General features: G+C 40.5%; 1 protein-coding gene and 1 non-coding gene across 2 annotated transcripts in view; one reads left to right on the top strand and one right to left on the bottom strand.

Moving 5' to 3' along the window:
* The window catches only part of LOC110201877 (interferon-inducible protein AIM2-like), a 60,941-nt gene extending 44,302 nt beyond the window's left edge, over window positions 1-16,639 (top strand). Inside the window, 4 exon segments of the mRNA XM_020977747.2 lie at window positions 6,096-6,410; window positions 6,412-6,501; window positions 10,240-10,425; window positions 12,702-16,639. Coding sequence (XP_020833406.1) covers window positions 6,096-6,410; window positions 6,412-6,501; window positions 10,240-10,425; window positions 12,702-12,767 — 657 coding nt within the window. The 3' untranslated portion in view covers window positions 12,768-16,639.
* A 7,866-nt stretch (window positions 16,640-24,505) lies between these two features.
* TRNAR-UCU (transfer RNA arginine (anticodon UCU)) lies at window positions 24,506-24,579 on the bottom strand. The gene has a single exon. It is a non-coding gene; the product is annotated as a tRNA-Arg (tRNA).
* Window positions 24,580-26,876: the final 2,297 nt, after the last annotated feature.

Here is a 26,876-nt window from a genome sequence, read left to right on the forward strand (position 1 = left end):
CGCAGCGTGGGCACGCAGGCCACAGCAAACCTGGAGCAGGCCTCAGAGGACTGAATCACGGGCAGCTGTGGAGGTTTCCAGACTCCTCAATCCACCAATGCCAAAGACAACTTAGAAGGTCAGTGGGAAAAGTTTGTTTCTGTCGGTGGTAAGAGAGGAAGGCAGGGTCTCAGCTCCATTCCCCAAGAGCCTGGCCCTGGCGGGGGCAGCTGCTTCCTGAGCTTCCTGTCCACTGACTGAGGGGGAATCCAGTGGCTGATCAGAGAGGGACTGCAGGGATCTCTTTGCCAGTGCTGAGGCAGGAATCTCTTGCTTTGCCCGTGTGTGGATCTGGGTCACAGTTCTGGGAGGCAGTGCTGGGGTGAGGAGGAGTGCTGGCATGGTGGAGCTTGTAGTGGCTGTGGAGAGGAACCCCTCCTCACAGTTCCAGGACAGAAAGGAATACTTGTGGTGACAGGCCAGGAAAGGAGTAAACACCTCGCCCCTTATCATACTACCTTGGAAGAACTGATAATTCACAGGGCCCTACAAGTATCTCTGAAAACAGCTACACAAACCCCTGAAGCTTGGGACAGTACATTCTCCACATTGGAAGCAGACTCTTACCTTAACAAAGAGTTTAAAACTCAAGTAATTGGCTGGGATCATGAGCAAGTAAAAAAGAGTCAGACTATATCTTACTTTGGTGAAAGAAGATAAAAATATACAACCAGAAGAAGACAACAAAGTCAAAGCTCCTACATCCAAAGCCTCCAAGAAAAATATGAATCAGTCCCAGGCCTTGGAAGAGCTCAAAAGGGATTTTGAGAAGCAAGTCAGGGAAGTAGAGGAAAACCTGGGAAGAGAAATGAGAGTGATGCAAGAAAATCATGAAAAACAAGTCAACAGCTTGCTAAAGGAGACCAAAAAAATACTGAAGAAAATAACACCTTAAAAAACAGCCTAACCCAAATGGCAAAAGAGGTCCAAAAAGCCAATGAGGAGAAAAATGCCCTAAAAAGAAAAATTGGCCAAATGGAAAAGGAAATCCAAAAGATTACTGAAGAAAATACTTCCTTAAAAATTAGGATAGAGCAATTGGAAGATAGTGACTTTATGAGAAATCAAGACACTGTAAAACAAATCCGAAAGAATGAAAAATTAGAAAACAATGTGAAACATCTCACTGGAAAAACAACTGACCGGGAAAATAGACCCAGGAGAGAGAATTTAAAAATTATTGGATTATCTGAAAGCCATGATCAAAAAAAGAGCCTAGGCATCATCTTTCAAGAAATTATCAAGGAAAACTGCCCTGATATTTTAGAACCAGAGGGCAAAATAGAAATTGAAAGAATCCACTGATCTCCTCCTGAAAGAGATCCCCAAAGGAAAACTCATAGGAATATTGTAGCCAAATTCCAGAGTTCCCAGGTCAAGGAGAAAATATTACAAGCTGCCAGAAGGAAACATCAAGTACTGTGGAAACACAATCAGGATAACACAAGATTTATCAGCTTCTACATTAAAGGACCACAGGGCATGGAATATAATATTCCAGAGGGCAAAGGAGATAGGATTACAATCAAGAATCACCTACACCACCCAGCAAAACTGAGTATAATCCTTCAGGGGGGAAAATGGTCATTCAGTGAAATACAGGACTTTCAAGCATGATGCAAAGACCAGAGCTAAACAGAAAATTTAACTTTCAAATACAGGACTCCAGTGGAACATGAAGAGGTAAACAGGAAAGAGAAATCATAAGAGACTTAGTAAGATTGAACTGTTTACATTCCTGCATGGAAAGATGATATTTGTAACTCATGAGAACTTTGTCAGTATTAGGGTAGTTGAAGGGGAAAAAAAAATGTATGTATGTATATATAGATAGATAGATAGAAGGCACAGGGTGAGTTGAAGATTGAGGGGTCACATCTGGAGAATAAAATTAAGGGATGAGAGAGGATGATACTTGGAGAAGAAAGGGAGAGGTAGAATGGGGTAAATTATCTCACACAAAAAAACAGAAAAGAAAAGTCTCTCACAGTGGAGGGGAAACAGGGGAAGGTAAGAGGGAATGAGGGAATCTTATTCTCATAGGACTTGGCTTAAGAAGGGAATAACATACACATTCAATTGGGTATGGAAATCTGTCTTACCCTACAGGAAAATAGGGGGAGAATACCTCTGTTTTAAGATGTTCATGTGCCCTTTGATAGGCATGCCTATTTTTCCACAGCATTGTATCTTGAGGGAAAAACTAGGGATTTATACACTTTGGGAAATTATTATTCATATGCTGATGTTCAAATTGAGTGTGATGCTGAGATATGCAAGGTAAATAAATGATGCTTCTTTATTTTCATCTGTGAAAATGTTAATCAAAATCACATTAAAATATATGAATTATTCTCAGAAAAAAAAATTTGTCCTGGTTGAATATCCTCCTACTATTTACTAAATAAATCTTTCATTAACTATGAAAAGAAAAAAAGAAAAAAAAAAGAAGAGAAACAGTAGAGCCTGCAAACTAGAAGTCAGGAAGCTTGACTTTGATTCTATTTTTAAAACAGTGGTCTTGTTGATGCTCTTATAGTTTTTTTTTTAAATACCCTTTCCACTGACATTTCCTCCTTTCATCAAAACAGAACCCTCCTTTATAAGAGATAAATATGGTCTAGCAAAACAAAACAACACATTGGTCATATGCATGTGTTGAAGGTAAGAAGGCTTGTTTCCCTGACAATGGTAGTGTTGTGGTCAGATTTGAAAGAGCGGTTTCAGTGTGAAAGAATTCACTTGGGAATTCTCTTTAAGCCATGGGGAGCTTTATTAATGTAAAAGCACATCAACCTTTACTGTAACCATAAAGCTGAATAAAAGGTACTGCTATTTGGGAGGGACTAGGTGTATATGGATAGAAAGCTATACAGCTTGTAGATGTTCAGGATGATGTAGTTTTAGGGTGTTATGGTGGTTAAAGATTAAGGACAGGATAGGGAAGACACAGGATAAAGATTAAGGACAAGGGGGACACAGGATATGGGAGACAAAAACAATTCTTTTGAGACAAGTTAAGGAGAAGTTTTATGGTATTTCAAGATAAGGGGAGAAGAACTTTAGGATGCTCTCAAGTTACAGAAGCTACAGAATGAACCCCCACTCACCCACCCACCCTGCCCCTAGGGTTAACCCTGGGGTACCATTTGCTGCTTCCATATCAGTAGGAATGTTTTGGTGGACATGATGCACTGAGAGATCGGTGTTTTCCAAGACCCTGAGACCTGAGGGTCTAGCCTTCTCTAAGTACAGTACTCCAAGTCAAGGTTGTATATAATTTTTTGTCCATTCTTCTCTATTTCAAGATATATCAACCCATTATATTGGGGCATTATATTGGATCTAGAGTTAAGAAAGACCTGAGTAGAAATCTAGCCTCATGTGACACTGGGCAAGCCACTTAACCTGTTTGCCTCAGTTTCCTCAACTATAAAAATGGGGATGATAATGACACCTACCTCCCAGAATTGTTGTGAGGATCAAATGAGATATTTGTAAAGGGCTTAGCACAGTACCTGGCACATAATAGACACTTAATACACATTTATTCCCTCCCCTAGCCCAGTCCCCTAAATTCATTTTAACTTCACAGAATCAAAAGATGTTCAGAGTTGGAAGGGATCTTACAAGCCATCTAGCCCAAATACACCTCAAGTCTTAGGACCTGGGTTCAAATTCTGGCTCTGCCATTTGTTACCTGTGTGACCTTGGGCAAGTCATGTAAATGGGCCTCAACTTTATTATTTATAAATGGGGAATTGGTCTAAATGACCTAAATCTGTGATCCTGTGCCTGTGGATATACAAATTTTGTTTAAAGCCCCCTAATGAGAGGGAAATCATTAGGACAGCTGGTTCGACATAGTGATAGCTTTTAATCTTAGGAAGTTTTTACCTTCATTTCTCTCTTCTCCATAAGAACAGCATGAAAGATTTTGTTCAATGCTTTACTAAAATTGCATTACCCTACTAAAGCAGATAAAAAGTTAATACCAAATTAGCAGAAATAAAACAGTATGAAGGGTTGGAGACAATTTAATTCAATTCAATAGATATTAATTAAGTACTTATTATATGTAAGGCACTATACTAAATTCTAGGGACACAAATAAGAAAAAGAAAGACAAATCCTGCCCTCAAGGAATTTACAATCTAATGGAAGAAAGCAACGCATAAAAGGAAACTAGAAGGTGGGGAAAACCAAGGGAGTCTGGTCTCCAGCCTTCTTGTTCCTAGAAGTTCAAAACAAACTGCTGCAAAAAGGAAAGTGGAGATTTAGCTGGAGAGTCCAGGTCTACTCCTCTATAAAGGAAAGCTTTGGGAGTTTAGTGCTTCACCCTTTAGCCCTCCACAAAGGACTTGTTCTTATAAAATGATCAATGAATGAAGGAATCAGGTCAGCAAACTATCTAGAGGATGAGATCTATTTCAGGTCTAGGTCAAAACAGATTGTCAGCACCAGAAGAAAAGGCAGATCAAAGGCAAAGTTCAGAAGAGTCTAGTGTCTTTTATGATAAAGAATGAGCCAGAGTTCTTCCTACCTCCCCATTCTATTTCATGGCCTGCTTCTGTAGAGGGTGCAAACTTACCTCTATTCTTCCGAAAGTGAAACAGCTGTCTTAGGGCCCAAGTTAGAGATGTGTGAAATGGTTGTGCCTATGGAAGCCTCAGCCTTTCCTTGGCACAAGAGGGTAGACCTACTGTCATCCTTCTATCTGGTCTTCTGCTTTGCTTGTAAGACTGCTCAAAAGTCTGAAGAGGGAAAGGGATCCAGCCTAATCTTCTGTGACAGTGGTCTTGATATACAATGTCCTAGGGAGGGTTCTGATTACAGAAATAATAGAAAAGACAGATTTACATATGTCATATTTTCTACATAAGTATTTCTGTTCTTTGATATTTTCTTGTAAGCTCTTTGAAGACAGGTAGATGTTTCAGTTTTCGATGAGATCCTCATAGTAGATAAGGTAATCTTATGTCCCTCTAAGTGTCAGTGATCAGCCACACAATAGGAGTTTATTTTGTCCATGGTACACATTATTGTGAACTTCCACTAATGTGCCACACCAATGCCTCAAAACAATATAATGAACATAAAGCCCTTTATAAATCTCAAAGAACTGCATAAATAATGACAGATTTTTATATAACAATTTAAAGTTCAGGTGATTTACTTACTTCATCTCAATAAATCTTCATAACTCCATAGGGGAGATTTTAAACATATTATTACTCCATTTTACAGATAAGGAAACTGAGGCTCAGAAGGTTAAGTTACTCACCTGTGGCTATACAGCTAGGAAGGAATGGGATTTGAAAATAGGTCCTTCTGATACCAAATCCATTATTCTATTCACTTTCAACATCAATGGGATGTGGAACTTCTCACAGGCTATATCAGTGGAGACCAGATGGGTCCAGCAAAGTACTCTATATCTGTTATCCAAGGAACAGCCTAGTCAGCTCAGAAAGGCTCATTACCAGGTAATGACTTTTTTCCGCCATAGTACTTTTCTAAGACTATCTACTGAGACACAGAAATTGTGATCTGTGTTAGCAAAGGGAATACTTACCAAAGAATCACAGATATATAAAATGTTCAATTAATTATGTCCTACTTGAAAGGGCATGCCATTTGTAATAAGACAGGTTGGATAAAAACAGACAACCTCATCTCCTCATGTCACTTCTGTCATTGGCTGATGGCTTGCCTCCATTTTCACATAGGGGCAAGTCTCATTCAAGGTAGTATCTCTAATGGGGATAAGTGTAGCAAAACTTTTTTTCTGTCCTCCATACTCGTAAGAGGATGAAAGAGAGTAGTAAACTATGTAACATGTTCTGTCCATATTTTCAAGTGGTTGTTACATCTTCCTGACCGTAATGTCATCTCTATGATGCACAATCTCTCATGCTTCACATTATTGCCATTCCAGTTATCTCATGCTCTATAGATGTTGGTTTCTTGGTATTTAAAAAAATGACTTAAGACTCCTCCCTCTAATCCTACTTGATAGCTCATGTCTTCACTCTGATGTCTTTCATCCTGATCAGAAAACAGAACCAGAAGCTGGAAGAGAAGAGTGTGCCCAGACAACATCTATGGTAGTGAAGGTGCTCAAAGTGACCCAGACATTTGAGTATTATACCTTTGCAGAGAAGAAAGAGATGTTTCATGCTACTGTGGCAAATGAGTGTGAATTTATCCGAGTGAAGGTTTTCAACATGAGTGTCAAGAAACACTTCAACAAAAATAAGGTCATTGAGATATCAAAAGGTTATTGGAGAAAAGGTTTCCTGGAAATAAACAAATGCTCCAAGGTGCAAGATGTGTGTACTAACAAAGAGATCACAGTACCCAAAAACATTCAAAAGAAGAGCAGGTAAAACCACAAAAATCCAAATGCTTCAAAAACAAAAACAAGGAAGCTATGTGGATGGTGTCTATGAGATCAATAAGGTAAGCTCAAACTGCTTTATGGGGGGGGGGGAATCATTTTTCTAAAAACTTGAAGTCAAAATACATGATTCCTAAACAATGCATTGCCAACTGAGTAAACTTTGGGTAAGGTCATGGTGCCCCCAACCTAGATACACATAGAGCATGGATTGGGTACACCAACACACTCAGCCTATATTCTATGTCTGTATATGGCCCCAGTACCAGAGAACCTTGAAGGACAGACTAGTGATCTGCTTAAGATGATTTAGGATCAAAAGTCTAGATCAATCAATCAATAAATCAGCAAGTATTTATTGAATGCCTGCTATGTACCAGGTACTATTCTGGGCGCTGGTATACAATCTTTTTTTCACCTTCTTTACCAGGAGCTTACACTGAGGTAGACAATGTATCTGGAATAAATTTAAAAAGAATAAATACCAAAAAAATTACAAAGTAGATAAAATGCGAGGCAGTTTGCAATGCAAGGCAGGACACTAGCAGTTCAGGGAATTAAGAAAGGTTTCCTATAGAAGGTAGTACTTGAGTTGTGTCTTATAAGGCAGAAATGAGAAGGGAATTCATTCTTGACATGGGGAATAGTCAGCAGAAAGGCAGGTAGGATGGAGAGGGAGCATTGTATGTAAGGAGAACAGAGAGAAGGCCAGTTTGGCTAGATTGTATAGAGGGATGAGCAAGACAAACATTCAACATTTCTCCTATCCCAAGGAATTTCTGTACAAATTATTACAAAAGAGATACATTGGGAAACCTCATCATTTTGTGATCTGAAGGGAATCATTCCCACCCATTGTGATCTAGCTGACAAAGGAGTAAATACACTCAACTTTCATTCACTAAGCTCACACATTTTTGATGATTTTTACATCTGTGTGCACAGCCCCATCTATATCAAATGACTTTTTTTTATTTCATTTTGAATAGTGGTCTCTAAGACAATATCTCTTTGTGTGAACTAGCTGTAAAAGCTAGGATAGGAAACAGAAAAAAAGGCTTTTTCCCAGAATCAGACTAGATTCAATAGTTAGCTGGGCAAGTCATCAAGGGTTCTAGGACTATTTAAAGTTGTGACCTCCTTGGACTTAATTAGTGGAAGACCTTTTAATTGGTTAAGAACCAGATAAGTTTTTAACTGAAAAGGACCTTAGAAATTATGTAATCCAAGCCTTGCATCTTACACAGTAAATACAGAAATGGAAGCACAAAAAGTATACAACATTCTCAAAATCACATGACTTAATTAATGGGTTGGTTGGTCTTCACACCCAAGAGTTCATCTCTTACACACTGCTACAATCTCCAACAACTTCCAAGTGTCACAGAATCATAGAATCTTAAAGTTAGAAGGGACTTCAAAGGGTATCTAGTCCCCCTTACCTAAAACACTTCCTTCTCAACTGCTTGTCTTCTAGTTAAAAAACCTCCAGTGAGGTTACTTACTACTTCTTATCACTACTTATAGGGTGATCCCATTTCACTTTTGAAGTGTTTTAATTTTAAAGCTTTTTGTTAAATACTGGTAGGCAATAAAGAAAAGTACTCCCTCCCCAATATACTTACCCATACTCAATTTGTAATTGTCTTCTGGGATGTAGATAGCATGCTAATTTTGTGTGTAAAATAACTGTGCTCTTATAGTTAGTGTTAAGTACTGATGGTTGATGGGTTAAGCAAGCAACTGGAGTTATTATATTGAAAAGCACATGGCTCAGACAAATAAGACTTCAAAGAAATTCCAATATAGGAAGAGGAAGGAAGGGCAAAGAATTAAGAATTGGGGGTGGGGGGAGTGAATTAATAAATAATATAGAAGTATTTTGTATTTTGCATTATAGTTATCTGTGTATCTGTTGCAGCCCCCTACTAGACTATAAGCTCCTTCTTCCACTTAGCACAGTTACCTACAACTGCTATTACTAACAATAAATTAACATTTATATACTGCTTTAAGTCAATGCTGTCAAACTCAAACAGAAACAGGAGTTAGTAAACCATGCGTAAGGATCGCTGCAGCTATATACTGACTTGGAAAACCACATACTAACATGAGCTACATTCTATTGTATTTTTATTTATTTAATTAAATATTTCCCAATGACATTTATTCTGGTTCAGGCTGCACAGAGAGTGTTGTGCACCCTGTGTGTATGACACCTCTGCTTTATAGCCTCTCTCCCAATCTCCAGTCTCATACCTTAACTGCCTACTGGACATCTCAAAGTGGATGTCCCATAGACATATTAAAATCAACATGGCCAAAACTGTACTCATTATTTCTCCTCTTCTTAATTTTCCTATCATTTTTGAGGATACCACCATTCTCATTTTCCATATCAAATCTGTTGCCAAATCCTGTCAATTCTACCTTTACTGCATTTCTCCCATACCACCCCCTTCTTTCTCTCCTCTGCCACTGACACTACTACTGGCTTGGTCCAGGCCCTCATCCCCTCCCACTTGGACTTTAAAAGAGCCTGATGGTTGGTCTGCCTGTCTCAAGCCTGTCTGCACTCTAGTATCAGACTGAGCTTCCTAAAATGCAGACCTGACTATGTCACTCCCCTCCACTTCCCCCCCTCCATTCAATAAAACACAATAAGTTTCTATTAACTTCAGGATCAGATCCTGTGTTTGGCATTCAAAGCCTTTATAACCTGGCCCACTCCTGTCTTTTCAATCTTATTAGAACCCACATATTCTGAGATTCAGTGATATTGAACACTATTTCTCAAACACACCACCATGCTACCTTTCCCTATTCAAGGTATTTTCACTGGCTGCCCCCCAGTGCCTGGAATTCTTTCCCTCCTCATCTTTACCTCCTGACTATCCTGGCTTCCTTCAAGGTCCAACTAAAGGGCCTCCCCTTCCTCAAGAAGCCTTTCCTAATCCCCCTTAATGCTAGTGCTATCCCTCTGTTGATTATCTCCAATTTATCTTGTCTACGTCTTGTTTCTACATAAATGTTTGCATGTTGTCTCCCCTATTAGACCGTGAGCTCCCTTACAGCAGGGACTGTTATTTGCTTTTCGTGGTATCCCCAGTGCTTAGCACAATACCTGGCACACAGTAGGCCTTTAATTAACTTGAGTTGACTAATATACATCATTTCATTTGATGCTCATAATAACTCGTAACACCTGGGGCTATTATCATTTTACAGATGAAGAAACAGTCTCAGGAAGGTTAAGTGACTTTACAAGGCATTAAATGTTTATAATTGAATAGTATGAAGTGATTACTAAGTACTTGTTAGAAAACAAGACGAGCATAAGTTGCTGAGTCAGAGACTTCTTTAAACTAGACCTAGAATGACATTCTGCCTGACTCAGGATAGGACCTATATTATTTACAATATCATATATTGGGGACCTTTTGACTCAGTGACCAGAAGACTTGGAGGAAATCCTGAGAAGGCTGACTTCTTAGGTAGCCTGGTGAAGAACAACCTGGACAGGAAAGGGGTGGGGGAGGGCAGTGGTAGGGGGATGAGGGGTGGACTTGGCTGATTAAGCAGTAGATTTTGGAACTGAGCATCTCTAAAATGTATTTTAAGCTGGACAAAACTGAATTCTGTATGTACTTTCTGTACCTAAAATTATCAATCTGTAAATAGTTTGTACCCTGCCAAGTAAATAGACATTCAACTTCAAGTTTCCCCTCCCATCCCTACCCCCCAGTGCTGTGATATAAAGATGATATTAAGCAGGAGGGAATGTTGATTTTGTTTTGCAGAAAACTGAATCGGAGAAATGTACATTCTTTGAAGTGAAGGACAACACAGGAAAAATTGAAGTGGTGATGTTTGGCAAATGGGCCAAAATAAAGTGTGAGATAGGAGACAAACTTCGACTCACCTGCTTTGAGTTATCTTCTTGGAAGAAAGTGCAACTGAAATCTGTAACTCATAGTTATGTCCAGGTAGGAGCTATGTGGGAGGACATTCATTTTCCAACACACCAAGAAATGTATTTGCTCCAGAAAAAAACTAAATTGGTGTTATTAGGTAATCTATCCAGCAGGTGGTGTCCTGTTCCAAGCAATGCCTCACCACCAGATACTAGGAAATGTTCTGCTTCCTACTGTAGACATTTACTGTTGGTGAAATCCTGTCCACACATTCAAGAGGTTGTGGGCAGTGATGTAAACTCTCTCTCTCTCTCTCTCTCTCTCTCTCTCTCTCTCTCTCTCTCTCTCTCTCTCTCTCTCTCTCTCTCTCTCTCTCTCTCTCCTCTCTCTGTCACACACACACACAGAGCTTTTCCTGTATGTCCTTCATCTCTATACATAACAATGACATTAAGCTATGAACCTAGAGGAATTAAATAGGAACACTAATAAGACACACAGACGTACCGGCCACTCAGGTAAATAACATAGGACCTGAAGCGAGAAAACCTGAGTCCAAATACCAACTCTGCTACTTAATACTTGTGACTTTCAGGCAAATCATTTGATTTCTCTGGGTCTTGGTTTTCTCATTTATAGAGTGATAGTTGGGTGGTATCATATTACAATGGAAAGAACACTGACCATATAGAAAACCTGGGTTTAAATCCTGCCTCTGACACTTAAAATTTATGTAACACCTTGAGATAATCACTCTGACAGGATCTTTTCCAGGGAAACCTACTTTAACCCCCATCCATGTCATCTATTTCCAGCCTCTTTGATCCAGAGACTTCCCCACAAACCATATGTCAGCCACCACCCACCTCCTGACTTCTGGCTTCTCCAGTGCTCAGGAAGACATTCCAAAACCAGATCCACCTTAAGCTACCAGTTCTTGACTCCTGACCAGACTCCCCAGGCCATTCCTTCTGCTCCTGACTATTGTGAGGTCACCTTCCTAAGCCTCTCACAGGACAAGAAATCACTACCTGTCCCAAAGTTAGACCTCAAGAGAGGGCATTAAACAGTATAATCACCTCCTTTCCTCAACAGAACCCTCCCCAGTTAGTGATACAGCACCTGGACTCATTCCTCAATGGTTAGCATGCCCCTACTCCCTCATATTCTTCCCAATTCCAATAAACCTCAGTGTCTCCCTATCACCTCCAAGATCTGACAGAACTTTCTGTTTGGTTTTTAATTCCTTTACAACCTGGGCCCATCCTACCTTTCCAATCTTCTTACATTTTCACCTACAATCCAGCAACATGGACCTTCTTGCTGTTTTCCACACAAGACATTTCATCTCTTGATTCTGTTCCCTTACACTGGCTGTCCTCCATGCCTGGAATATTCTCCTTCTTGGCTTCCTTGGCTTCTTATAAGACTCATCACAAATCCCACTTTCTACAGAAATCTTTTCCCGTTCTCTTCACTCTTTCCCCTCCTCCATACACATATACACACTGCTATGGCCTTCCTCTGAGATCACTTCCCATTTATACTGTATATGTTAGATGCACAGCTTTTCGCATGTCACCTCCCCTGTTAGAATATACTTTTGCCTTTCTTCATTGGCACCAAGCCTAGCATCTAATAAGAACTGACTGACTTACAGACCAAAGTTTTTTGGGCCTCCATTTTCTCATCTCCTAAAATAGGAGAGTTAAACAAGATGGCATCTGAGGTTTCTTCTAGCTCTGCATCTTTGCTCCATGGGACATTTAAGATCCTTTCCAGCTCTAAATCTATGAGCCTAGGATGGCTAGACCCACTCCAATGTTTATGACAGGATAAGTTCCTACTTGTCTTCCTCTCACCTTTAGTGATTTAATTAAGAATTCTTCCCTCAAAATCTCAGCATAAGCTGTACCAACTCCCTCTGTTCTCCAGTTAAGTTCCTTTGTCCCCTTTAAGGGAACCTCTCTCCATGTGTGTCACTTCTAAATAGCAGAATACATTATGCCAGGTCTCCAACCAGGGAAGAGTGACTAAAAAGAGTGTAAGATATTCAAGCAGGCAAAGGAAAGGACGTTATAAAGGAAGCATGAGAAGGAAAAGGAAGGCCTTAGTACTACCTGTATCTCAAACTATGGATTTAGATTTGGAAGGAACCTTAGAGGTCAACTAGTGCAACTCCATCATTTTACAGATAAGGAAATGGAGGTCCAGAGAGGTTAGGGGTCTTGCTGAAGGCCTCTCAGGTGCAAAGGAGCAGAGTCAGATTAGAAACTCAATCTTCTGGTTCAAAATCTGGTACTCTTTTGACATTCACCAGATGGATGGGTTTCTCTTTCTCCTTACAGGTCATCAAGCCTAAGAAAAATGAGAAAAGTCAAGAGAGACCAACTCCCTCCCTTCCTGACAACTGACCTTTCAGATGGTATCAGACGCTATCGCAGCAAACACCAGAGCTCAGTAAATATTTTTAATAACAAGCTGAGTGTGAAGCATGGGGCAGGACCCCAGTTTGGTCCTACCTCCATCGCTTAATTAATTATGTGACCTTGCACAAGTTATATCACTTTTAATGTCAGAGGTTTTTTTAGTTAATTTTTTTTTTCAAATGACAAATATTTATCTTCTCTGCCTCCCACCACCCTCCCTCCCCTGCATTGAGAAGGAAAAAAAAAAGACAAACAAAACCCTTGTCACAAATATGCATAGTCAAGCAAAACAAATTTACCCTTTGGCCATGTCCAAAAAATGTATGTTTCATTCTGTAACTTGAGTCCATCACCTCTCTGTCGGGAGGTGGGCAGCATCCTTCATCATGAATATCTTGGAATCATGGTTAGTCATTGCATTAATCAGAGTTATTAAATCTTTCAAAGCTATTGATTCTTTCAAATGCTGCTGTTATTGTATAAATAGTCCTCTTAGTTCTTTCCACTTTGTTCTGCATCAGTTCATGCAAATCTTCCCAGGTTTCTTAGAAATTGTTCCTTTTGTCATTTATTATAGCAAAACCAGTATAACTTCCAAATGGGTATATGACAGATATAAAAGGTCACATCATGAACAAACTAGAGGAGCAAAGAAGAATTTACCTTTCAAATTTACTAACAGGGGAAACATTTGTGATCAAGCTAGGGATAAAGAGGATAACAAGATAAAATGAACAATTTTAATTTCATAAAGTTTTCAAATATCATTTTTTCTTATCTAGAATGGGGAGGGTGAGGAGGGAGTCTTCTGCAGGCTAAACACGTGCAGTTTTGTAAACCAATCCTCATACTGCTTGGTGTCCAGTCCTCTCATATATCTGGTCACTGTCCTCACTAAGATTAATAATAATAATAATACTAATAGCAAAAACAGTTGATGTTTATATGGTGCTTTGATGTTTACAAAGCACTTTACAGACATTATCTCATTTGAGCTGCACAACCACCCAGTGAGGCAGGCACTGTTACAGTATTGCTGTTCGCCATATTTTATAGATGAGGAAACAGAGACCTATATTGCTAGGTTGTTGTGAGGAAACCTCTTTATAAGTTGTAATGTCATGGAGACATGTCACCTATAGTGACTCTTATCCCAGTCCCAATAGATCCTCACCCTTTATGGTCATTCTACAGTTTTCATGTTTCAGATTCTGCACGGAAGTCCAGCATAGTGCCCTCAGGCAATCCCACTCACTAGATGTCTCAAGAAGAGCAGCAGCAATCCATTTGGGAAATCTGCACCAGGCAAAGGACTTAGAATTGTAGATTTAGCACTAAAAAGGATCTCAGAAGCCATCTAATCACTCGACAAATAAGGATCTGTCCAAAGTTGTAGAGTAGCAAAGCAGCCATTTCAGCCTCGGACTAAGTCAATAATGAATTTACTATTTATTAAATTTCAGGCACTGGGCTAAGAGCTTTCTAAATATTTCATTTGATCTTCATAACAACCTTAAGGAAACTGAAACAGACAGAAATGAAGTGACTTGCTCAGGGTCACACTAGTATGTGTCCAAGGCTAGATTTGAACTCATGTCTTCCTGACTCCAGGCCCAGTGCTCTATCTACTATGACACCTAGGTACCTCATTATCAGGGAGGACAGACAGTAGCAAGATAGTGGGGTCAGGCTTCCTAAAGTGACCTTACTCTGAAAGATTCAGATCCCTGGAACCCTACTCCAGACCTCAGTAAGTGCTTTGCATCCCAGCCACTCTTGACAAAGTATCAATCAATGACTTGAATCTTGGTGGATAGGATTTGGGAATGAATGCAAGAGAGAGTTGGGAATTAGGGACTGAGTTTCAGATGAAACACTTGAAGTGAGAAAGTATTAAAGCAGTTTGGGTTAGTGGACTCTTTCTACAGTATGAAAAACCTTCAAGGCAACCTAAAAACCATAAATTCTGTATACATAACACTTTAAGTTTTATAGGGTGCCTTCCTCGTGACAATCTTATGAAATAAATGACTGATTCCAAGGCCACTGCTTCTCTCTCTGCAGTTTCTTCCAATTCCTCTCAGTCATCACTATTTAAAAAAAAAGTAAAAATAAACCACCCAATATAATGGGAAGACTGGCACTGTCTTTAGTGGAACATAATGAAATGATAACTCCTTTTTATTAACTTTTACAAGGAAATTAATAACAGAAGCAAAAGCAAAACTATAAACATTGGGAGTACATTATAGACTGAATTAGGGACACCCAGTAGAAGTGTTTACACCCCACTTTGAGGACCACTGATTGCTTTAAGGTCCACAGAGAGGCTTAGTCCCTTTGGATCACTAGTCCAAAGTGTTTGGCTTGTATTAGATCTCTTTGGTCCTTGCCTTCCCTAACTCAGGCTCTTAAGGACTTCCATCATCCCAGAGCTCACAGAAACACAGAGTGAGAAGGAAGCAAAGATATCAACTAATCCTATTTGTACCTGAGTGGAAATCTCTGCTGTGGCATCCCAGGAAAGTAGTTCACCACTTTCCACTTGAAGACTTCAAGGGAAGAGTTGCTTCTGACAGCAATTTGAGGAAATCACCCCCTCCTTTCATCAAGCTAAAATTGGCCTCTCTGCAGCTTCCACCCACTGCTCCATCATCATCTAGGGCCAAGAAGAATAAGTCTGATCCCTCCTTCCCAATGTGTCCCTTCAAGTTTTTGAAGACAGTTGTCATGGCCCCTTTAACTCTTAACCCTCCATAGTTTTATAAACCAGTCTTCATATTGCATGGCCTCCAATCCCCTCACTAACCTGGTCACCCTCTACTTTAAATTCTCTAGCTTATCAATGTCCTGAAACTGTGCTGCCCAGAACTGAACGTAAGATGAAATGTTTGGTCAGATCAGGACAAAGTATGACAGGACTACCACCTTCCTTGTTCTGGGCATCATGCCCCTCTTAATGCAGCTTAAAAGCACATTTGATTTTTGGCTGCCATCCTCTGTGCTCTGAGTTCCAAGGCCTCTTCCCATCTGTCCTACCTACCATAAGTACAATACCTATATAAATAACCACAATAAACACCATTGCATGAGAAATGCTTTAGAGAGGTACAAAATAAAGGCTAATACAAGGTCTAAGGTGGGGTGGGGAGAAGGGGAGATATAGACCATTACTGAGTGGGGGATCAAGGCAGGCATTTGAATTTGGTCTTATTTGAATAGATGGAGGGTTAAGAATTCCATCCCCCTTAGATTTCTTTATCCATTCTGCCAAGACCTTCCTTACGTACTCCTTATTCAGAAAGCATTCCAAACCCACACAGGGGACTATGAGGAGGATGGAATATAACCTCTTACCACTCACAAATCATCATTTGGCTATCACTTTTCCTAGGACATTAACAGATAGATAGATTCCATAGATAGTGCCTTAACATTTCCAAAGTGCTTTCCCACAACCCATTGAGTAAGAAATGCAGATATTATACCCATTTTATAAAGAAACTGAGGGTATGAGAGTTTAAATGATTTACCCATGATACGCAATGTTACCTAATAAGTGCATTACAGATGTGTTTGATTCAAATGAAATATTTGTAAAAGGCTTTGCACGGTGCCTGGCACTGAGTAGGCATGATATAAATTCTTATTCCCTTCCTCCCTCCCCCCTTGATTCAGACAATACTTGTACATGTTTGACTAAAGATTTGAACCCAGGGCTCCTTATTCTAAGAGATTCTTTCTGTTATGCCATACCATGCCATACCACTGTATCACATGGGAAGATGGAAAATAAGATTGGGAAAATGGAAAGTGAGATCAGAAAAACAAGAAATAACAATAAAACTTCAAATATACATGAGTCAGTGTGGATATTTACATGTGGGATCTATGGACTATAATAGTTTATTCTGCCATCTAAACGAGAAGAGAGCCTCCCCTGTATACATCTTTTCATCCATTGTCACTAGAACTTAGCAAACATTAAATAGTTAAAAATGACTCACTGAAAGTCAGATGTGAAGGCAGGAGATAAGATATGTGGAGAGAATCATATGGACAGCCCACATTCCCAAACCGGTTAAGAGTTTTCAAAACACCTTCTTCATAATAGCCCTTTAAATACGATACCATAAGTAGTAAGTCCATTTGACAGATGAGAAAACTGAGGTTAGTCAATCAGCCAGTCATTGCATGCCTACTATGTGTAAGTCACTGTGCTGAGAACTGGAGATACACATCCAAAATGAAAAAAACAGTCCCTGCCTCAAGAAGCTTATGATCTAATGAAGATGAAAAGCTGTGGTGAAGAGGAAGATCCCCAGCAACCAGTAAATGATGGAGAAGTCCAAAGGGGTGTAGCCAGATGGGGAATGGAGAAATGGCTTAAATGAAGGTTGTGGGAGGAGCTCTCTGTTATAGCCTCCAATCAGAGGGGCCCTAGCCATGGAGATATGACTTGCTAAAAGCATAAAGTGTCAGGGTTAAAATGCATTCTTTTAGTTATCTGTCTTTCTTTTTACTTCTGCTTACTGCCTCCCTAAAGAAAATAACTCATTTATATAACACTTTTAGATTTACAAAACACTTTCTGCACAGCAATACTAAAATGTACGTAATACAAGTATAATTATCTCTATTTATAAATGAGGAAATTGAGGCTCAGTGAGCCTAAATGACTTGTCTATAATCACATAGCAAGTAGCAGGTATCAAAGCTAGGATTCAAGCACAAGTCTCCAAGCTCCAATTCAGTATTCTTACCATTATACCACACTGTGATAAGTATGATTATGAAACAGGACTAAACATTCAAAGGGAGATTAAGGTCAAGAAGTATAGTCTTTTTTTTTTGGAGGCAGTTAGGGTTAAATGATTTGCCCAAGGTCACATAGCTAATGTCAAGTGTCTGGGGCTGAATTTGAACTCAGGTTGTTCCGACTCCAGGGCCGGTGCTCTATCCACTGTACTACCTACCTGCCCCAAGAAGTATAGTCTTAAAGGGGTGGTACAGAGTCCCAGGACTGAAAATGGAAAGGGGAGTCTCATTTTGTTGCTCAGTTGTTTCAGTTATGTCTGACTCTTCGTGATTCCGTTTGGAGTTTTCTTGGTGAAGATACTTGAATGGTTTGCCATTTCCTTCTCCAGTCCATTTTATAGATGAGGAAACTGAAGCAAACAGGGTTAAGTGACTTGCTCAGTGTCACACAGCTACTAAGTGTCTGAGGTCAGATTTGAACTCAGGAAAATGAGTCTTCTTGACTGCCAGCCTGGCCTTCTATCCACTGTGACACATAACTGCCCAAAAAGGGGTGTAAGAGAAGCCTAAAAATGCCACTTTGAGTTGAGAGATGGTCCAGGTTAGACTAAAAGGGAGAGGTAGAGAATGAGTATGACTGAATGGAGATTGTAGATGAGAGGAGGAAGGAAATATAAACCAAAAGTTAATTTACCCTGCCATGAAATGGGCTAAAGCAGAGGTTCTTAATCTGGGGGCCATCAAATTACTTTTTTTTAAATTTTATTTCTATTTTTACAACCATAATTCAAACAATAATCTTTTGTATTTTATTTCATGAATTTAAAAACATTATTCTGAGAAGGGTACCATAGACTTCACCTGAAAGGCAGAGCAATCCATAACTCTCTCTCTGTCTCTCTCTCTCTCACATACACACACACACCCCATTAAGAATTCTTGGACTAAAGTGAGGACAATAGAACTGTTACTTTGGGCAAATCACTTCTCCTTATTGTACCTCAGTGTCTGTATCTCTAGAAGGAGGATGTTGCACTCTCAATGATCTAGATCAGAGGTGGAGAACCTGTGGCCTTGAAACCACATGTGGTCCTCTAGGTCCTCAAGAGCAGCCCTTTCACTGAATCCAAACTTCACAAAATAAATCCTCTTAATAAAAGGGTTTGTTATGTAAAACTTGGACTCAGTCAAAAAGCCACATGTGGCCTTGAGGCCACAGGTTCCCCACCCCTGATCTAGATGATAAACCCCCTTTTGGCTATGACATTCTAAGAGTCTATAACAAAATTGAGCAGAAATGATATTCAGGAATGGAGGAAGGAGTTGCTGAATGGATGGTTGCATGTAGTAGGACATAACTGCTGGGGACAGTTGTTGGGGGGAATAGGAGAGGGACAGATTTGAGTTTAGGATAGAGCTAAGAAATAGTGGCAGATGTAGGAGTACAGCTTGGATAGGAGCTAGATCATGATCTAGACTCTGTGGCACAGACCACTTTGGCTGTCTGGTGAATCAATCCCTTCTCAGAATAATGTTTTTAAATGCACAAAATAAAATACTTAGGATTACAAAGGAAACTTATTGCAATATAGTTGTTGAAATATGTGGGAATATAGTTATCAAAATATTTTTTTAAATCAAGTTCACTGATCCCAAGTTAAGAAAGTTTTGAACTGGATTATGAAGAGGGGATGAGTCCTCAGAAATAAGGGGCTGTAAAAGTGGCAGCAAGTTGCTATGATAAGGAATGATACAAGGGTGGAGATATAGACTATTAAGAGATAAGGCAGGTTGAGAAGTGTATTGCTTTTGTACAAGTATGTCTGTTTCTTATAGGAAGTGAGGTGAACTCTGAGCTAAGGATGAGAGCACAACTATTGTCACTCAGGGGAACTCCATATACTGTATCAGCATAGTGGAAACTTGTCTTTTCTGCAATGAGTCTCACTACTTCATTTGGATTATCCATAGCAAATGTGTAATCCCAGGCTGGCTTACCCCCTCAGCTGCCAAGTATGTATCTAGGTCACCTCTCTGCACCATCCGTGGATGTGTACTCAGGGAATGCAAACTCATCTCAATATTAGCCTAAGCAAAACATAATTAGGGAGAGAAATCTCTGAGGGGAGGGGAAGAAATCATACAACATATTCTCAAAACAAATAAAACTGATTTGGGATTATCTGCTATTTGTCTTATTCCTGACACTGTTCCTTTCCATGGGTTATAGATTGCAGGAAAAAAAAAAATCACCTGGACTGTCTTAACTAAACTTTGCATCTCCTTCATCACTTAACATAGTGCTCTGAACATCATAGACATTTAATATATGTTATGTATACATGCATGTCTGCATTAATTAGTTAATGTTAGTGATTTCCCCGTGGGCTTGGGGCTGAACTAAGGTCATAGCTAGGTGTACTTCTAGAAGAGTCCTGGTCAAGAAAACCACAGGAACCAAGTCTTGGCCTCCTGCCTCCACTCACCTCCCAAGACTTTGGTCTTTCATGTAATTCAATCCTCCCAGGACTCCTTTCTGACTTTCCTAAACCAGAATGTCTCCTTGTCTAAGAGGCTTGCATCTCTTCCTTTGTTGAGAGGTGGCTGCTCAGTGATCCTTGCCCCAAAGCCTGAGAGAACAACCTTGTTCACAGCGCTGAGCCAAAGGGAGCAGCAGAGTGGCCATCTGTCCTCATTCTTCATTTGCTATTCATGGTTCTCAAGATCACAAGCATAGTTAAGTAAGAACACTTGGTCATTACCACTCTGTGAGCTGTCTTAGACATTTGACTTCTCTCCCAGAAGTCCATTGTCCTTCAGGGGCACTTTCTAGGCACCTTCACAAGGACGTATGACCACCATCATCATGTCCCCAGGTTACTGCATCTTCAGTCCCAAATAATTTCCATAGAAGTTATCCAGACCTTAAGTAAAAAATTCTGTGACCTCAGCAATAATAGCTCAGATCATGGTGGAACAAATGGACTTTTGATTACCATGGAGAGCTCTCTAAGGGAGAAGGTGAAATAATGTGTACCTCTACACATTATGTTGTTGGGAGTCAATAATTCTAGTGAGCCTCTTGTGGTTTTAGAGTGCAGATCACAGATGGCATGCTGCCACCTCCACTTTTTGAATCTTTCTGAAGTTGGGGGTTTCAATATATAAGGCTTGGAAATTTGGGTTTGGAGAGAGGGAATCTAGGCAGAAACATGGTACCTTCCTTAACTCCATCCTCTATGAACCTATAGCCAGAGATGGAACTAAAGAGAGACAAGATAAGCAGCTGCTTAGGGCATACAACATGTCAGGGTCTAAGGGACTTTCTTAAATAATACTTTTTATAAAGGTTCATTCAATTTAATTCAACAGCCATTTTAGGGCTTACAATTCACTGTGCTAAAGGTTAAGAATACAAAAACAAGAATGAGATAATGCCTGCCTTTAAGGAATTTACATAATCCTGGGGTGGAAGTGAGCTGGAGGAGGAATGGAATACAACATGGACACATCCAAATACAAAGTATATATTGGGCAATACAAAGTAATTTCAAGAGGCAGAGAACATTAGAAACTGAGGTGATCAGCAAAGGTCTCATGGCGCCTAAGCTGTTTTGAAGGAAACTAGTAATTCCAAGAAGTGAAAAGAAGGATTTGTTCCCCATGTCCAGTACAGCCTGTGCAAAGGATTAAAATACAAGTTCCTTGGAATATGGAAGGAGAGGTTCAAGGAAAGTGTGGGAAAGAAAGTGAGGAGCTATTTTTAAGCCAGAAAATTCCATTCTTGATGGCCCACAGGAATTTATTTTCTAGTAAATATTGATTGGGCAAATCATTTTCCCTCTCTGAGCCTTTGTCTTCCTATGGAAGGAAGGAAAAGAGAGAAGGAGGGAGAGAGGGAGGGAAGGGGGCATATAAATAAATATTTATTATCACCTATTATGTGGCAGACCCTGTGTACTTTATAAATATCATCTCATTTGAGGTAAGAGGAGAGTGTTAGGTGGTTTCTAAGGTCTTGTCAAGTTGTAACACACAGAAGCAACAAACTTTCCCAGGACCCAATGTACTCCTAGTCACCTATGGAGTACATATTGGGCACTTTTAAAGGACATCAAGACTTTTTTTTCCTTCCACAAAGTGGGAGGGGGAATTTAATTAGGTCCAAAAAATAAAATTAAGTGGAAAGGATTTAGAATTGTCATCAAGAATTTCCTGACTAGAAAGGTTAGATGGTGCTGGAATCAATGACTGATACAGAAGGATAATAGGACATCTCAGTTTCTGGGTACTTTTTTTCCAAGGAAAGTAAACTAGTCAAGCAAGTGTATATAGACATTATCCTCTTGCCCCCCCCTCCATCCCCCCAACCCTTCTTCTTACCCATGGCCAGAACATAAAAGAAAACCTGTGGGCCATGAGGAATTTTAACCAAAATGGAAAGTCCATCTTATAACCTTGCTTCAGGTTCCTGCCACATTCTCCCTCAAACCCCTAGGAGAACTCCAAAGTAGGATAACATTTGATGGGGAGAGTTGAGGGATTCTTCTGGTAAAAATAAAAAAAAAATCTCCACCTTCTAGGAGTGGGTTACATCTAGAGTGGAAACAGCTAACAGCTAGAAGAGAAAACCTTTTGTAAGCCTTAAGGTGATACGTAAATAAGTATGAGTCCTTATTATTCTTATTAGGCAGAATGAGGCAACATAAAACCTAACCAGGAACCAATTTTCTGGGATCTGGGAACCAAATATCCAGGCCTCTCTTCCTCATGCTCCCCACTTTTTAATGAATCTGCCACTCCTTAGCACCTAGCCCACATGGACTGCCACAGAAGACTAGCAGCAGATTAAATCTATCATTTTGCTTTTAAAAGTTCTGGGGGAAAGTAAGGTGAGGAGATGGTGCAAATGATTGGATAAAATGAGGCTTGAGAATTATCTGTGGATTTCAATTCTCTTTTGCCTAGGAACCCAGGTAACTGGTGAGTTGGCTGAAACATATTAATTAGATCAAATGGCTGAGCAAATTCCAACATAAATTTTGCCGTGATCCAATCCGCAGACCTAAGAATATATTCAGTACTGAAGCAGGTGTGAGCTTACCCAAGATCTGATTAGAAGGTACCCATATCTCCCTGACCTTCAGCAGTGGGGGGTCTCAGACAGTCTTCTCATTTTCATTCAGTTGCTTTCATGAGAGAGCTGGAACAGAACATGATACCCAAGTACATGGGGAAGAAGAAAATTCACAGACTTAGTTGATAAATAGAATCTCTCCATATCCCTTCTCCTTTTCATCCCCATGTCCCCCCCCAAAAAAAAAAACACAACCACCCAGATCATTTTTCCCTTGAAGCAGTTTCCTTAAGGAAGAGTTAAATTAATGATATGACAGACTCCTTGTCAGGCTCCAAGAATGCTGCTGGTACAAATCAAGGAACCTCAAAAATCTTATAAACAGTGGAACTGAACTGAAGAAAACTATTTAACATTTGTAAAACTTCAAGAGAGAAGAAAAACAGAGAAACTTCAAAAGAGAACATGGTGGAATTCCAAGCCACTCTAGCACAGCTCAAGGGGTCATATTATTCCAAAAGAGTCTTAAGAATCCCATTTCACTCCTGAATTCTGGAGTGACTGGGAATCCCCTGAAGATAAAGACCCCACAATGGACTTTCAGGGATCTCCCAGTCTTTGGGACCAGAATAGACTTCACTCCATGATTTTCTTTAGTCCATATCCACACCCACAGAAAGTCCCCCCCCCAAACTTCTCGGGGGTACAGATCCATGGCACCAATGTGAATACCTTGTCTGACACAATCCACCCTATCCAGAGCACTCTGTGGGAGAGATGCTGACTTTCCCCAAGCTGCTGAGGGAGAACTTGTATCTTCTCATATTACCTGGGTTCAACCAAGGTGAAGGCCAGTTTTTGGTGGGATTGACTCCTTTAGAACCTAATTGGTCAGAAGCGGTGATATGTGGCAGAGAGAAGGCCAAATCATCCCAAAATAGAAACCCAAGAAATATCCTGATCTGACCACACTCCCAACATGCCTGAGTGCAGCTCACTCACTGAGAAAGGTGAAAAAGAAAGCAAAAGAAAAAGGGAAGAATTGAATGTAAGATGGGTGAAATGGTGAGGACAGGGTCTTTAAAAAAATTGGGGAATCTGTGCAAACCACATATAAGATTAGCTCCTTGTGACCTATATTATAAATAAAAAGGATCATAACTTGTTCCCGAGGAAAGATACATAAGCATTGGTCCAAGAGCTCTAGTTACTGAGAGGCAGGCTCAGCTAATCTACTCAACTAATTTGCAGCCAGCTATTGACTGTTTTGCCCTGGTTTATTCTACTAACACGAAAAGCATGATTCCTATTCTTCTTGTTCTTTCAAGAAAGTAGAATTTTGGCAGAATGCTCTGAGCCCCAAGGATCACAAAAGAACAACTTAACTAAAGGGGTGAGAAAATAACCTTTTAAACTGCCCTTTCCCAATTCTGAATCCCTGCATCTAAATTGGACACAGAAGTAAGGCTAGGAGCACTGGACATTTCTCCAGTGGTCTCTAAAACAATCTACATTTTTTTTTTTGCCTTTTCAGAGGTAGGAGGAGGGAACAGCAATGGCTTCAGAGGCCCTAGAAACTGTCTGGTGGTCTGGTATCATGGGGATTTATAAAGCTCACTTTGTGGAGGTCGTCCCAGCTGGAGCTCAACCTTGAGACAAAGGATTCAAAAGCAGTGCCAACCAGACGAAAAAGCCTATAAATGAGCCCCCAAACAATGCATCTTGGTGGGGAGGGGAAGGCTGGAGAGCAGAGAAAGGATGGAGAAGGAGAGGAGAACAAAGGGGGAAGGGGGCTTTTTCTCTCTCTCCAAACCCTCTAGGGAGAGATAAATATAATTATCATCCCGGCGTGACAGCACATAAAATAAAAGAGATACCAGCAGGCGACCATCTCTGCCGGGACTCGAACCCGGAACCTCTGGATTAGAAGTCCAGCGCGCTCGTCCATTGCGCCACAGAGACCTCACCATAGATACAGCATCAGCACCAGAACTGAAAAAGCACATACCTTCTGCATCACCGAGCCATCTCAGCATCCTGTGCTCTGAGCAAGGGACAGGGACAGCTGGAAAATCCGGAGCAGAGATCCGCAAGCCGGCTCCATCAAAGCGTCTCTCAACACAGCAGGTCCCTGGGTCTGTAGGGGATGGGAAGGATCTGAGGGTGATCTTTTTCCTTTGACTCAGCATCCGTAATGGAGAAAGAGCTGGAGCCTCTCTTTTCCTCTCCATCCCCGAGGAAGGATACAGAGAGGGTCTCTCCATTCTTATGCTAATTAAGCATTCCAACTCCAGCCCTAACAGTGAAAGCGGGAAATCAGAAGCCATGTCTATCTCCATCCTGACTCTGTATCGCTCTAGCCTAGTCCAGTACCGTTCAGAGAAAGGCTGAGCAAAGCTTAGGAGCTTGGAACAACTGATCCCAGAGACAAAGGGGCTGCCTCAGTACAGAGGCTGAGTGAGGGGCAGCAAAGATCAACAGGGAAAGCTAGATTCTGAGCAGCAAGAGAGGTCACTAGTCCAGACTTGATTCCAAGCCCTGTGTTTGTCTAGCAAGGAAAGGAGTCACCTCCTTTGCTGAGCAGTGGGAGCGGAAAAGGCGGAGGCCAGATTAATGAAATGCAGATGGGAGGTGCTAGGGAGACCTCTCAGAATCTAGGAAGGGGAAAGATCTGAGAGGACAAGATAATCAGACCCCTCACTCAGGGACACAACTAGAGATGACAATAGGAAATATCCGACATGCGTGCCAATGCTCCCCTATCATCCCAAGGCAACCATAACCTGCACAGTACCTACCTTGTCTTCCACAGATTCTCTCATAGTTTACACCATGCCCCCTTCTAATAGAGGGTAAAATTACAGAGACACCCACAGAATAGGATATTTCCTATTTTTGAGGAAATTTCCAAGTCTAGAAGGACTATTGCAAGATCATCTTGAATCACCTTTTAACTCCTGGTGAAACCTCCCCTTATCCAGTCCAGAAAGTTCTATTATATTTAAAGCTTCCTCAAGAAAGACTACTTTACAATTTTCCTTGGTTATTATTTCCAGTACTAAGTTACCCTCATGTTCAATAAGTTCCTCCTTATGTGAAACCTAAATCACTGCTGCTTCAGTTTAAGCTGATTTCACAGAATTATAAAATTATAGAATGTGAGTGTGCCAGAAAAAGCCTCTAGAGATAAGTTAGTCTAAACCTCTCACTATGATAAGAAAACTGAGGTGTAGAGAGATGAAATCGCTTCCCTAACTTAACAGCAAAGCCAGAACTATAATCCTCACCTCTGGATTCCCAATATAATTCTCTTCCCACTATGCCATGGAATCTCCCCTTAATCAGAAAATAGCCAATTGCTAAAATGATGCATTTGACTCAAAGGCTTTTATTCAAGCTTCTCTACACGTACTACACAAAAATTAGATGAAATAAAAGGATAGAGACCAGATTGTTTCTACTCTCTGTTTTACTGAAGTTTCCCTATGCCCTTGTACTTCACTAGGGCCTAGAACACCAAGACGTTCAAGCTATGCTTGAAAGAAAACTACCAGTTCTCAGAGATGATGGTAAAGTATATCTTTCTGTCTCTCTCCATCTTTCTCAATCTCTACCCCAGACCTCGACCTTCTCATCCTGGACACCTCTAGAAGCCATGCTCCCAGTCCCTGGTAATATTAATTCACTGATCTTTGGGGCTGCTGCCCTAGGGCCCAGCTATTTTAATGTTTGACCAGATAAGTACAGAATAACCCACTTAACCTATCATGTATCTATTAGGTTGTCCCAGATCCCAGGCCACGCTTCACCTTCATGCCCAATTCCAGTGTTCCATCAAAACCATCTAGCCATTTGCCTGCTGCTACACACATACCACCCACACCCTTCTACCTCTTGCTCTAAGAATCTCTTCACTGCCCATCATGCCTCTTTTTGTGTTGTTCTATCAAAATGTCAGTTCCTTATAGAGCAGGGCTTCTCCTTTTGAATTAGTATGCCTACTTCTTGGCACAATACCTGTCACAGAAGAAGTAGGTCAGGTAGGTGGCTCAGTGAATAGAGCAGCTGGCCTAGAATCAGAAAGACTCATCTTCTTGAGTTCAAATCCTGCTTCAGATACTTACAGGCCATATGACCCCGGGTGAGTCACTGAGCATTATTTGCCTGAGTGTCTTCATTTGTAAAATGAGCTGGAGAAGGAAATGGCAAACCATTCCAGTATCTTTGCCAAGTAAACTCCAAATGGAGTCCCAAAGAGT

This window comes from Phascolarctos cinereus, unplaced genomic scaffold, assembly GCF_003287225.1.
Source record: "Phascolarctos cinereus isolate Bilbo 61053 unplaced genomic scaffold, phaCin_HiC Scaffold_5;HRSCAF=322, whole genome shotgun sequence".
In the NCBI taxonomy this organism is placed as follows: domain Eukaryota; kingdom Metazoa; phylum Chordata; class Mammalia; order Diprotodontia; family Phascolarctidae; genus Phascolarctos; species Phascolarctos cinereus.